The sequence below is a fragment of the Lipotes vexillifer genome, unplaced genomic scaffold (genome assembly GCF_000442215.2).
Source record: "Lipotes vexillifer unplaced genomic scaffold, Lipotes_vexillifer_v1.1 scaffold844, whole genome shotgun sequence".
Taxonomy (NCBI): Eukaryota; Metazoa; Chordata; class Mammalia; order Artiodactyla; family Lipotidae; genus Lipotes; species Lipotes vexillifer.
Window position 1 is genome coordinate 176,873 of NW_006782254.1, and position 14,595 is coordinate 191,467.

The 14,595-nt window shown below is 37.3% G+C and overlaps 1 protein-coding gene across 2 annotated transcripts in view; it reads left to right on the top strand.

Moving 5' to 3' along the window:
• Positions 1-14,595, top strand: part of ZYG11B (zyg-11 family member B, cell cycle regulator) — a 75,491-nt gene that overhangs the window by 14,319 nt on the left and 46,577 nt on the right. For both annotated transcript variants that reach the window (XM_007455047.1, XM_007455048.1), the window contains exon 2: positions 9,171-9,336. In XM_007455047.1, coding sequence (XP_007455109.1) covers positions 9,171-9,336 — 166 coding nt within the window. The remainder of the gene's footprint in view (positions 1-9,170; positions 9,337-14,595) is intronic.

The following is a 14,595-nucleotide window of genomic DNA, read 5'->3' on the forward strand; positions in this document are numbered from 1 at the left end:
GCATATATAAAGAAGGGGAGGCATGACTACCACTGGTAACATTCCTTCTCTGAACCTCAGCTTCCTCAACAAAAATAATCTCTTTTCTCCTTACTTCATAGAGTCATGATTGTTTTGAAAAGGCTTTATAAATTGAAGTGCTAGACAGATGTTTAATGATGAAGGTTCTCATTATTACTTTCTTTTTTTTCTTTTCTTCAACATTTGAAAGCCTTCTGTGTCTCTCCTAGGTGGTGTCATTTCAAGACCTCTCCTAACCTCCTTTCAGCTTAGTTGTTCTTTTCTTCAATGTTCTTTGTTTTTTTCTTTTGTTTTGTTTTGTTGTTCCTTCAAGGTTCTGCTTTGTGACATCTAAAGACAGGAGCAGAAGAGCAGATATTTGTGTATATACCTAGCTTTAATAGCAGGAGAAATTCTTTAATTGCTTATGTATAACTATTTAAGCTGTGATCCATGTAGTTTAGAGCAGTGTCATAATCCATGGAACATAATCCTGCAGCCAAAAGTCATTTTGTAGTAACTCAAAGTCTTTATTTGCAGATTTTTGAACATTGTAAAATAGAATAGAATTCACAGATGTGCTTCTTAAAATTCCCTTTTTATTTCCTATCTACTTCCCTTTATACATCATAGCTGGTCCCTTGCCTTTCCCCTGAAAACCCTGCCAAGACTCCTTTTCCAACCCAGTCCACCATTATTAGATGGTGAAACCTCTGGAGAATGTAAGACTGGGAAAGGGTATAGGAGCAGTGGTAAGAAGTTATATTATGGCCAATTTATGGCCAAAAATAAAAGTGTGTGTATATAAATCCACAAGCACATGTTTTCATTCAAAATTAATATAGTTTTATTGAGTCTAATAAAAAATGTCTATTTTTACTAGTTGAATACATATATTATTGAAAAGTATGGCTATCATTGATTCAATTGACACTGATTTTTGGTTATCTTGTAATATTTGAAAAGCAGAAACATGAATATAGCTTTATTTACATTTCCACAAATTTTTACTTTTGTCTTTTTTCATTTTTAATAATCTATTAATTTTGAAAACTATATGAAACATTTATGTAAGCCATGGAACATAGTAAACAAATATCTAAAGACCAGCATCGAACTTGAGAAATAGAAGATAACCACTGCCATTTTTTCCCTTGTGTGCCCCATTCTTCTATGCCACTTCCACCCACCCCCAGGGTATCCAAGGTATTCACTTTTTTTTTTGGGTGGGGCCTTGCCAAACCTACGCCCCCTGCATTGGAAGCTCAGACTCTTTAACTACTGGACCGCCAGGGAAGTCCTGTCAACCATCCTTTTTTATTTTAAATCTTTCCCTTGCTCTTTTCTATAGATTTATCATAACATATTGTTTAGTTTAGAGGTAGCTTATAATCTTCTGAAATAACTTTTCAGGCAGTATCATTTCCTATGCCTGTATAGATGTTTAAGTGAAATCCTGCTGCACGTAGTTTTTATTTTGCTTAGACTAACTTTATTCTTAGCATTTTACTGTCTTTAAAAGTTATTCAGAAATATACATATTGCTATGTAATTATCTATAGAGTTGATATACCATAATTTGCTTGCCATTTCCCCCCTGTTTTAGACATTTCTATATGTGGGTTTATTTTAGGGGGGGGTCAGAAAAACTGTGATTAATCCCTTTGTGTAAATACCTTGGTTAATATCTCTGATTATTTCCCTTTGCTTTTTTTGGGGGGGGTTTTTTGGGTAAATTCTTAGATGAAGTACTAGATGCAGAGACTGGGTTGTTTTTTTGTTTCTTTTTTTTGCGGTACGCGGGCCTCTCACTGTTGTGGCCTCTCTTGTTGCGGAGCACAGGCTCCGGGTGCGCAGGCTCAGCGGCCATGGCCCACGGGCCCAGCCGCTCCGCGGCATGTGGGATCTTCCCAGACCGGGACATGAATCCGTGTCCCCTGCATCGGCAGGCGACTCTCAACCACTGCGCCACCAGGGAAGCCCAGAGACTGGGTGTTTTTAAGATTGTAATTAAGTCTTTTCTATCAAGAAAAATTGTGCCAATTTATACTTTGACCAGCATCATTTGAGAGGGCTAATCTGGGTACACTTGATTTGAATGATTCACAATGTCAGGATTATATCCTGTTCTAGAAAACACTGTGTTAACCAAAAAAATTAAATAAAGGGCTGTGCTGTTCTTTCAGACTGGTGGTGATTTTGCTGTTTTCCATAGGATGTTTTTTCAGCCATTGTTCAGGGACCATGTCATTCTGCCTGCTGTTACATGTGATAGTTAATTACAGGGCTTAGTTATCGCTTCTGATCACTTCCCCTGAGAATTTATCTATTCTTATGACACCACTGTCACCAGTAGGGGATGATATTTTAATCTGTATGTTCAGATGAATTCTCTCACAGAAGCATTATTAGTTCCTTTTCTGTACTTGCCTAAGCAGGCAGACTCTCCACAGCCTTAACAAATTTCCCTGAAGAAATAATGCCTTGTCTTGTCTTCTTATCAGTCTTGTCAGTGACCTCGTGGGAGTATTAATTACTGTTTAATTTTTAATTTTTATTTTCTAACTTTTTATTTTGACAATTTCAGACTTATAAAAAGTTGCAAAAATAACACGAAGAATTCTCATGTAGCCATTCACCCAAATTCCCCAAATGTTAGCATTTTATCCTGTGTGCTTAACTGTGCTCTTCACACACACACACACACACACACACACACACACACTTACCCCTGGTTAACTACTACTTTAAATAATGGAGTTTTTTTTTTTTTTTTTTTTTTTTTAATCTCGACTTCTCCTTCCTCTACCCTTTTCCCTCCTTCATCTGAGCGGCCTATATGGGATAGGAAAAAGGACATGGTATTTGGAATTAAATACTTTGGTTCAAGGCCCAATTCTGCCACATTTTTAACTAGATGAACTTGGGTACACTGTTCTTTCTGATCTCCAGTATCCTCATATACAAAATGGTGTCTATTATACCAGCTCCACAAAACTGTTGTGAGGGCTAAATGAGCTAATGTATGTCAAAAGTATGCTGTATGAATGCTGGTCAGTCCTTCAGAGAATACTCGTGTATCTAGTACAGTGCCAGGCATTGTGCTAAGTACTGGGGATTCAGAAAAAATCAGCATTTATTTCCTATTCGGTCACTGTATTTTGTCAATTCTTCCTTTGAATTATTTTTCACTTCTGATTTTTTTTCCATTTTCTTTGCTTCTACCCTAATCTATAGCGTTATCCACCTCATGTGTGAGTCACTGCGACAACCAACAGGTCTCCAAGTTGTTTTTTGGCATTTATGTCAGTGACAAACTAATAATTGTCCTGAGGTATGGTACAGTATAGCGGAAAATATATGGACTTCATAATCAGTAGACCTAGGTTTGCATCTTTGCCCCACTTCTTACAAATACTGTAACTTTGGGCAAGTATCTTTACCACTATTCTAATTTGAACTCGTTCTTTTTTCTTTTAACAGGTAAATATCAGGGGGTGTTTTGGCTGCTAAGGATATACAGAAAGGGTTAATATGTTCCTTGAACTTGAACAGCATCATGGTCTAGTGGGGGAGACAGATACAGTCATAAGTAACTATGGTGTAACATAGAATTATAAAAGAAAACTAGCTTTGGAGTCAGATATAAAGGGCAGCTTATGTAGTGGTAAAAGCACAGACTTAACTCTAGAATCAGATTGCCTGGGGTCTAATCCTGGCTCTGGCACTTATTAGCTGTATCATCTTGGGCAAATTAATAAACCCCTTAAAGCCTCAGTGTCTTCATCTTCATAGAATGGGGATACTGATAGAACTTACAGAATTTTAATGAGAAGTAAATGAAATTATATATGTAATGTACTTAGCATAGTTTATTGCATATAACACATAGCATATGTTAACAAATAATGAGCCCAATAATTATGATTATGATATTATTATAGTATAGTGGCTTAAGAGCTTAAAAATATAAGCTTTGGCCTCATTGTTGAGTTGGAGTTGCAGTTTATCAACATGCTAGCCAAGTGTATATGGGGAAGATATTTAACCTAAACCTCAGTTTCCTCATTAAAATGCATATTGTAATGGTGCTTGATTCATAGAATCTAGAAATTGAAAGAGCTCATGTATCTAAAGAGCTCTGACCCAGGACCTGAGACATAGTGTTTCATGAATGATAACTCTTGTAATTTTTATTCTTGCTCTGCCATCTGCTGGCTCTGTTATCTTTCATAGTAAATTAATATTTCTGAGCCTTAGTTTACCTACTTTGTTCAAAACAAGGTTGTCTGGAAGATTGCAAGTATATATAAAGTTGCTGGATTGGTGCCTGGTACCACACAACAGTCATTCAGTACATAATAGCTAATAGTTAATGGTGCAGATTAATTACCTAGGTGCTGAGGGTCAAATTAATTCTGCCCTGGAAATTAGGAAAGATATTCACAGAACTGAATGTTGAAGGATGTGTGAGATTTTGCCATATAGAAGGACTAATCTAAAAAAAGGCTCAGAGGTGTGAAAGTGCCTGTTAAAGTGCTTAGGAAATGATGGTAAATAGTAGGTTGCTTTAGGGAACGCTCAGTTTAGTATATCTAGTAGGTAGCATGTTTGGAGGGAGAAGGGAAAAGTGGAATATGCGGCTAGAAAGGAAGGTTGGAGCCAGTTAGTAAAACGTTTCGAATACCTTACTAAATTGTTTACACTTTAGGTCTCTGTTTTTCCAACTTCTAACAGCAGAGGGAACTAAATTTGCTGTGGGATAGAAAAGGGAATTACTTGAAACCAGTGTTGCAAACAGGAATTTCTTGGTAATCTTGTGTTTTATCTTAAAATTCATATAGTGTTTGCCTTTTACATAATATATTTGTTTCAGTACAAAAATATTTTTTTTTTTTTTTTTTTTTTTTTTAAGCTCCTCTTCTCAGCCTCCATTTATTCTATCCAATCTCTTCATGAGCCACTTCTATGTACAGGGCACTGTGCTATGTGCTGCAGTATACACAAAGGTGAGTTAAAGGACGCTCAGTCCCTGCCTTAGGGGAGCTTATAATCTACTGGAGAAAAGACCTCTAATTTGCGATATGTGGGCCTCTCACTGTCGTGGCCTCTCCCGTTGCCGGACGCGCAAGCTCAGCGCCCATGGCTCACGGGCCCAGCCGCTCCGCGGCATGTGGGATCCTCCCGGACCGGGGCACGAACCCGTATCCCCTGCATCGGCAGGCGGACTCCCAACCACCGCGCCACCAGGGAGGCCCCTCAGTACAAAAATATTTTAAGTTATTTACTGGTTGTATAACTTGATTCCCTCTGCCCCAACCTCCCATACTCTCACCCCCTCAAATAAGCTTTGAGTGTGTTTGCTATTCTAAAATGTGCCAAGTTAATACTGTAGCTTTAGTCCCCTGGCACACCTCTGCTAGGAACCCCTTGAATGTGTTCCCAGCATGAGAACTGTGCTTATAGATGATATGGAGCCTTTGAAATTTTTTTTAGGAGAGTGATAGGATAAAAGCAATGCAGTGAAGACCTGGATTGGTCCAGATTGAGTAGAAGCCATTTCAATTAATTAGAAAGAACTTTCCTGTTTGTTCTTCCTAGAAATTGTTTAGTCTTTGAACTGTGTGGATTTCCTTATGATCCAAATGAAATCAGACTTGACCTTCTCTCCCTTCTGCTTTTTTTAGTAGGAACTTTGTTTTTACTTTGCCTAGGGTATGCCTAATTGGTGAAGGGAAAAATCTCTCTGAGCAGGAATTTCCAAGAGATGAATTGTTTAGACATGGAATTCCAGCTTCTGCTTTGTCCTTTCTTTGTTAGTCCTCCTGTGCTGCTGCTATGTGTTTAAAAATAAGGGGAATTCCCTGGCAGTCCAGTGGTTAGGGCTCGGCACTCACTGCCATGGCCTGAGTTCAATCCCTAGTTAGGGAGCTAAGATCCTACAAGCTGCAGCACGGCTTCTACTACTACTACTACTACTACTACTACTACTAAAATAGGAAATACTGATCTATCAGTACTTCTGTGTTAGCTGAAAGTACTGGAATTTGGAGAGTCACAGATGGCAGTATAGTTTTTGGAGTAGATCTCAGATAATTTGAGTACAGTTCTAGTCCTGTCCCTGGCTTGATATATAACGTCTCTGTTTTATTCTTTAAATGGAGATGATTATCCTTGTTCACATCACAGACCTTCGAGTATCAGGGAGATAACATTTAGAATTTGTATGTAAAGTTGAAAAGGTAGTATATTATGGTGGATAAGGGCATAAGCTCTTGGAGGTACATTTCCTGGGTTTGAATCCTGCCTCTGACCCTTACAAGCTCTGTGTTTCCAGATGCACTGCCATTATTCTAAGTTCTTTGGTTCCTGTTTTATCTCATTGAATCCTCACAGCAACTTTATGAAGTAGCTATTATTATTATCTACATTATAAGATGAGAAAACTTAGGAGCAGAATGGATAGGTAACTTGTGTAATGTCACACAGTTAGTAAATGAAAAGTTGGGATTTGCACTCTAGCTCCAAAGCCCAGGTGGATTAACTGTTAGGCACATGTACTTCCCAATAGAAGAGCAGCTGACTAGAAAAGTCTTATGCTTACTAATAGGAATTAACATAGAGATAAGGGGAGGTTTTCTTTGAAAAGGAAAAATTTGTGGGGTATAAAAACCTGTTTTTGTTTGTGGACATATTTTATCAATTGGAAAAAATTTTTTAGAATGATTAAATATTATAAATGTCCATATGTTACTACCTGGGTTTGTTCTGTTAAAAGGACTTCTAAAAATTATGTACTCAGAAGGTTTAGATGTCTCCCCTCTGATAGTTACCCAACTTTCATTTATTTTCTCTTTTGTAAAATAAATAGATCATTTTGAAACTTACCAACGGAGGTCAAAGGGCATCTTGTTTCATCTGGGTGATGAATTTCAGACATTTAGAAAGATGGTACAATGAAGAGTAGAAAAAGCAGAAAGAATTCATACTTACAACACAGGAAATAAGACAGAATAGGCAAAGTTCTGTGATGCAGAAGTTGAATTTGAAGAATTACTTCCTCTGAACTTTTTCTTATTTGTCCTAGCTACACCTAGCTGCAGAGGATACAGAGACATAGCCTTTGTTACAAGTGGTCCTGTGCCCAGGTAAAAATAAAAGGTTTTATTAACATGGAAGAAAAGAAGAACAAGTTTTAGGGTTGGCAGCTCAGTCTCTGCTTCATTGGGCCAGCCATTTAACTTTTGTGAAGTTTATTTCCTCATCTTAAAAAATAATGTCTTTGTTGTCCATCTTACTCAGTTATTACAATATCGAATGTGTTGATGTGAAAGCGCTTTGTAAACTGTAAAGTATGTAACCATTTTAGTAAGTTAAAAAATTATTTATTTATTATTTTTTGGCTGCATTGGGCCTTCGTTGCCGCATGTGGGCTTTCTCTAGTTGTGGCGAGCGGGGACTGCTCTTCCTTGCGGTGTGCAGGCTTCTCATTGCAGTGGCTTCTCTTGTTGTGGAGCATAGGCTCTAGGCATGTGGGCTTCAGTAATTGTGGCACATGGGCTCAGTAGTCGTGGCACGCAAGCTCTAGAGTGCAGGCTCAGTAGTTGTGGCTCACGGGCTTAGTTGCTTTGCAGAATGTGGGATCTTCCCGGGCCAGGGATCGAGCCCGGTGTCCCCTGCATTTGCAGGTGGATTCTTAACCATTGTGCCACCAGGGAAGTCCCAGTGCTATTTTAAATGGAATTGTTTCCTTAATTTCATTTTCGTATTTTTAATTGTAAGTGAATAGAAATATAGGTATTTTTATATATTGATCTTATATCCTATAACCATGATGAACTTGCTTTTGGTTTTTCTTTTTTAGACCTGATAGTTTTTTTGGTGTGAATTCCTTAGGATTTTCTTTTGCAAAATTATGTTACCTGCAAATAGAGACAGTTTTACTTTTCCTTTCCAATCTGTTTGCTTTTTATTTCTTTTTATCTTTTTTTTTCTTTTTGGTTTTCTTTTTTTTTTTTGCCTAATTCTAGGACCTTCAGTACAATGTTGAATTGACGTGGTGAGCACAGATAGCTTTGTCTTATTCCTGATTTTAGGGGGAAAGTATTCAGACTTTCAACATTAAGTATGATACTAATTGGGTTTTTCATGGATGACCTTTATCAGGTTGAGGAAGTTCTATAAACTATGTAATTTTTAAAACTTACCTTTTAAAAAATTATTTATTTATTTATTTATTTGGTTGCTCCAGGTCTTAGTTTACACTTTGTCACTTACTGTGTGTATAATACTGAGAAAGATGTTAGTTTTCTGAGCCAGTTTCCCGTTATGCAAAAATGAAGATAATCCTTCACTGCTTTGTAAAGTAGGGGTGAGGAATAAATGAAATAATGGATAATTCATGTTAAACACTCAGCAGAGTCATATAGAAAGCACCTAATGGATGGTAGCTACTGTAATTATATTTTAGTTATATTATTGTTGTTGGAGACACTTAGAGTGTTTATTTCTGTAATTAAAACGCTTATACTTAATCTTTGTGCTTATTTGATTAGTTCTTTATTCCTCAGATTGGAATAACTGGGTTAACCTTTTTCTTTTTTGAGGATAACACCTATAGCACATTCTTTTACCCAAATAAACTGATCATATTTGAACTATTAGGTTGGGATAGGAATTTTGTGGGAGATTAAGTTGGAAAGTAAATTGGGGCTAGATTTTGGAAGGACTCAGGCATCGTCATTCTAACAATCTAAGAATTTTGTCTTTTGTCTTCAGCCCCATGAAGTCCATTGACATTTTGAGCAGTAGAGAGTAATTTAGGGCTGGTAAATTAGGAAGATTAATCTGCTGCGCCTCTGAGGTCTTCCCTGACCATCCTTGACTGATTAGGGTACTCTACTATGTGCTTATGTGATTACCCAATATATCCTCTATATTTAGTATTTAATAGACTTTATGTAAATATTTGTTTAAATGTTTCTCTTTTCCTGCTTCTTGAGAACATGGACCACATGTTGTATTCCCACTGTCTAACATGGTATCTAGCACAAGGTAGACATTTGAATAAAAGTACTTGTTGAACAAGGAAATGAATATTTTGTTCTCCACTTTTCTGGAAACTAACTTGTTGGCTTTTGTTTTCCCTTTGTTTCTTCCTGGGATCCAAGGAGGAGGCATCTCCTTATTCCTTACTTGATATCTGCTTGAATTTCCTGACTACTCACCTTGAGAAGTTCTGCTCAGCAAGGCAAGATGGAACACTGTGTCTGCAGGAACCTGGAGTATTCCCACAGGAGGTGGCTGATCGGCTGCTTCAGACCATGGCTTTTCATGGTAAGAAATGAAATAAATAGAGGAAACAAAAATTATGTGCTGTTAATTGGCATTGGATTTTGAAGTGCTACTGTGGCCATTTAATGATTTTCGTAGAAATAACAGAAAATCCTAATTCTAAGAAAAGGAATTCATTTATTTTTGCCAATCCTGCCACTTACTTTATAATTTGTTATAAGCATTTTTATTTTCTAATGTGGCAAATCATTTTTTTGTTTGTTTCTTCTATATTGTTTTGTTTTGAGGAGCCATTCTCAAGGCAAAAATAACTTCTCTTCCAAAATAGCAGTTGAGAAGTCTGCTGGTCTAAAACACCTTACATTACCATTTGGCAGCAGGAAAATCAATAAATACTGCTATGGAAAAACTAGTTTCTGCTTTTGACCTTTGAAATGGGAAATCATAGCTAATTTATTACTTCTGTTTTCAAGAACAAATTCTGAAAATAAATTATGAAAGATTTATCTGTGCAATTCTGGTTATGTATATTGATAATTTTTGTTACCTCTATATAAGTTTTAAGTTGAAATAGATATAATGCCTTTATATATTTAGGGTGTATAAACTCTTACAAGTAAGAAACACAGTTTTTCCACAACTATAAAATAGAATGAAAATGTGGCAGTAATGATAATTATCATTTATTGATTGCCTCTTGCATGTAATAATGCCAAGCATTTTATATGCTTTTCTTGAATTTGACTTTTCTCAAAAACCTGTAACATAGCTATTTTTATCCAATTTATGTACAGATAAGGAAACTGAGGTTCAGAGATGTAACTTGTTAAGAGTCACAGTGTTAATAAGTGTCGTGGTTCAAATGCAGATCTGTTTGATTCTAAATCTATGCTCTTTTCACTGCCACACAACCTTCCTATACCTACATTAGAGGTATTCCTGCTCCTAGATGCCTGATGATGGTATACACTTTTGTTGTGACTTTAAATATGTAGATACACACAGACACATACACATCTATTGGGTTGGCCAAAACATCTTACAGAAAAACCCAAACGAACTTTTTGGACAATCCAATAACATAAATATATTTATAAATATTATATTTTATTAAATATTAAATATAAATATATAAATTTATTATTTATACTTAAAGTTGCAGCAAAAGTGTATACCATTATCTGGCGTATATATTTAAAGTTGCAGCAAAAGTGTATACCATTATCTGGCATATATATATATAGAGGCAGATAAGGAAAGGTGGGAGAAATAAGGCTGTAATTGAGGTATTTTGGAATAATTTAGGGAAGAAGAAGATACCTACATTCCTTGGTTTTCACTAAGCTGCTCAAGTCTGTAGTGTCTTTGAATTCTTCCAACCTGCCAAAGGAACTAGGGTAAATTTCAATAGATATTATCCATGTTAAATTAAAGGTCCCTGGGCTTCCCTGGTAGCGCAGTGGTTGAGAGTCCTCCTGCCGATGGGGGACGCGGGTTCGTGCCCCGGTCCGGGAGGATCCCACCTGCCGCGGAGCGGCTGGGCCCGTGAGCCACAGCCGCTGAGCCTGCGCGTCCGGAGCCTGTGCTCCGCAACGGGAGAGGCCATAACAGTGAGCGGCCCGCGTACCGCAAAAAAAAAAAAAAAGTTAAAGGTTCCCTACAAAGCTGCATAACAACTTAAGAGATATGCCAGTGCTAACATTTCTTTCTGGTCTCAATTGAATGATTACACTTACCAAGCTCAATTTAAATATTTGTATATATAACTGGTCTTGTCAATCAAAAGAATAAATGTTAACTGAAGTTTTAACTTTGCCAGATTCCTTTTGAAATATGACTACTATTGGTTAATAATAGCAGCTAACATTTATTGAATGCTTATTATATACCAGGGACTGTGGCAAATGCTTTATATGGATAAAATAATGAAAGTAGTTTTTAAGTAAATGTAACTAAATGATTGTCCTCCAGAGTAATGTCTTGGGGAGGCTATATGCTTGATAAAAATGTGTTTTCTACCTCTTTTTTTTTCAAACTGCCTTCAGATGAGGAAAGTGAGAGTCAGAGAAACAATGTGCTGTCCCCATTTGTGTTTCCCCAGTGTGATTACCTGCCTTTTTCACCAAAAAGTGTTCTGAATTATTTAATCTCTTTGTAAAAATCATATCCACCTTCAGTCAGGAGTGGATACTGCTAATATGCAAAAGAACAAATTCTTGTCACCATTTTAAAAAGTTGTTTGATAAATGTTTGTGTGTTTGAAAATTTTCATAATAAAATGGGAAAAAAGTTGTTCTGTGAATTTTTTTTTTCTTTTTTTTGCTGTGCCATGCGGCTTGTGGGATCCTAGTTTCCTGACCAGGGATCAAACCCAGGCCCCTGGCAGTGACAGCGTGGAGTCCTAACCACTGGACCAGCAGGGAATTCCCTATAAATGCTTTTAAAATTGATAATATATTTTTTCTAATAGCATAATGATTTAAAAAAATAATTTATTTACATTAAAAAAATTTTACTTATTTACCCGACTCAAAGGATTAATGATATTGGTGGCAATCCTTATTAAAATAAGACTGATACTAAAGAGTTTTACTTATTTGGTTCTGTGATTCTCTTGTCGTAATCTTTGCTCATTGTGTCTGTTGTCTCAAAGCTAAAAATCTTCCAGGAAATGTGTGGATAAAAGCTAGGAATCAGAATAAGAATTTTACCACCTAATGATAATGCTATTTAGCTATTATGAATATAATATCTAACTATTAGCTATTATGAATATAATATCTATTAGCTATTGTGAATATAATATCTAATATTATGAATATTATAATGCTGTAATCATCCATCTACAGGTCTTATTTGGACATAAGTTTTAATTTCTTTGGGATAAATACCCAGGAGTGCTACTGTTGGGTTCCATGGTAGTTGCATGTTTAGGTTTTAAAAAACTGCCAAACTGTTTCCAAAGTGGCTTCGCCATTTTACACTCATACCAATATAAGACTGACCCAGTTTCTCTGCATTTTGCCAGCATTTGGTGTTATTACTATTTTTTATTTCAGTCATTTTGATAGGTATGTAGCTATTATTTCTTCAAATACTTTTTCAACCCTACCCAGTTTCTCCTCTGGGACAAATAGCTCTGTTCCATTTTTTTTTTTTTTTAGTCTATTTTTTTTCTTGTTCTTTAGGTTTGGGTAATTTCTATTTTTTTATCTTTTAGTTCACTGATTCTTTCCTCTGTTCCTTCTGTTCTTTTGTTTGGCCCAACCATTACTGCATTTTTCAATTCTAAAATTTTCCTTTGTTTATTTTATTTATTTATTTTTGGCTGCATTGGGTCTTCATTGCTGCACGTGGGCTTTCTCTAGTTGTGGTGAGTGGGGGCTACTCCTAGTTTTGGTGCGTGGGCTTCTCATTACAGTGGCTTCTCTTTGTTGCAGAGCACGGGCTCTGGGCGCGTAGGCTTCAGTAGTTGTGGCATGAGGGCTCAGTAGTTGCAGCTCATGGGCTCTAGAGTGCAGGCTTAGTAGTTGTGGCACATGGGCTTAGTTGCTCTGCTGCACGAGGGATCTTCCCAGACCAGGGCTCAAACCCGTGTCCCCTGCATTGACACGTGGATTCTTAACCACTGCACCACCAGGGAAGCCCTCCCTTTGGTTCTTCTTTATATCTTCTATTTCTTTTTTGAGGCTTTCTGTTTTCCATTTGTTTCAAGCATGTTTGTAATTGTACACTTTAGCTTTTTTATGGTGGCTCGTTTAAGATCTTCATAAAATAATTGTAACATTTCTGTTATTTCAGTGTTGACATCTATAGATTGTCTTTTTTCAGTTTGAGATCTTACTGGTCCTTTGTATGATGAGTGAATTTTTATTGAAATCTGGACATTTTCGAGACTACTGTTTTGGAGACTACATGACACTACTGTTTTAGTCTGTGTTTCTGACACCACTGTAGCAGTGGAAGATGGAGGCACTGCCTTGTTATCGCCAGATTGGGATAATATTCTGGTTCCCCACTTGACTTCTGTTGACACCCAAGACTTGGGGCTCCTCATTATTGCTGTGCAGGGGATTGGCGTTCTGTTTCCCCACTAGGTCTCTACTGATACTGCCCTAGCTGACGGAGGTATGAGTACCTCATTTCTCTTCTTCAGTTGGCCTCCACTGACAGCATGTTGGGGTGAGGTGACCTCATTACTTACTGTTGGGCAGTGATGAAGTCTCGACTCTCTACTAGGCTTCCTTTGACACCACTCCAGCACTGAGGGGGAGGAGCACCTCATTACTGCCAGATGGACGTGGAAGTCCTGGCTCCCTACTCAGCCTTCTGTAACACCTCCCTGTGGGGAGACTGGGGCAACTAGTTACAGCAAGATTGAAAGTCTAGGTTCCCCTCTTGACATTTGCTGGTGTGGATGAGGGTGTGGCCACAGTTTTTTCTTTGGTGTTTGACTGAAGTAAAGTAGTTACTGTCTAAAAGTTGCCTGCCTTGCTAGGCTGCCCCATTCCTGATACTTTGGCTAGAGTGAGCAGATTTTGGGGGGGAGCTACTTTTGTGTGTGCTTGTTGGTATTTACCAATTGTCCACTTCTTTGACTTTAAGCCTGGGATGTACGGTGCAAGGAAAAAACCCAGTATCCAACGTATTGTTCTTTATGTCCCAAGACCCCTAGCTGGTCTGGTTTCTTCTGTTCACCTTTCAGAGTGATCTAGCCTCATTTCTTTTCTCTTCCCACTTCCATACTTAAATTTCCAGAAATGTACCATGTTGTCACTCATATCTATTTTTTCCCCTATATTTCTTTTCCTCTCTTTACCAGGGAGACACCTTATAGCTCTAGTTGTTTCTTATGTTCAAGCAGTGTAGAACTACTTGTTGTTTTCTAACTGTGTGCTGGGCTTTCACATCTCTAAGGCTGTTTTTTTTTTTTTTTTCCATTTTTTAAATTGAGATATAATTGACATGTAACATTATATTAGTTTCAGGTGTACAGCATAATGATTTGCCATAGGTATTCTAAGGCTTTGTAGATGCTGTTTATTCTTCATTTAATTCCCCTCACCTTCTTTCTCTATCTTTGAACTTTTCCTTCATCTTTTAAGGACTTTCTCAAAGATCACCTTTTCCATGAAGTCTTTTTCAGATCTCCAGGCATCATGGGTTATTTCCTTTTCTTTGCTTTCATGATACTTTGTACTTGGCTCTGGTATACCATTGGCTAGATCTAGGCACATAGCCCCATCTAAGTCCAAGGGTAGGTTGGGAAACGTAGTTGTCTGTGTCCAGGAAGGGGAGGAG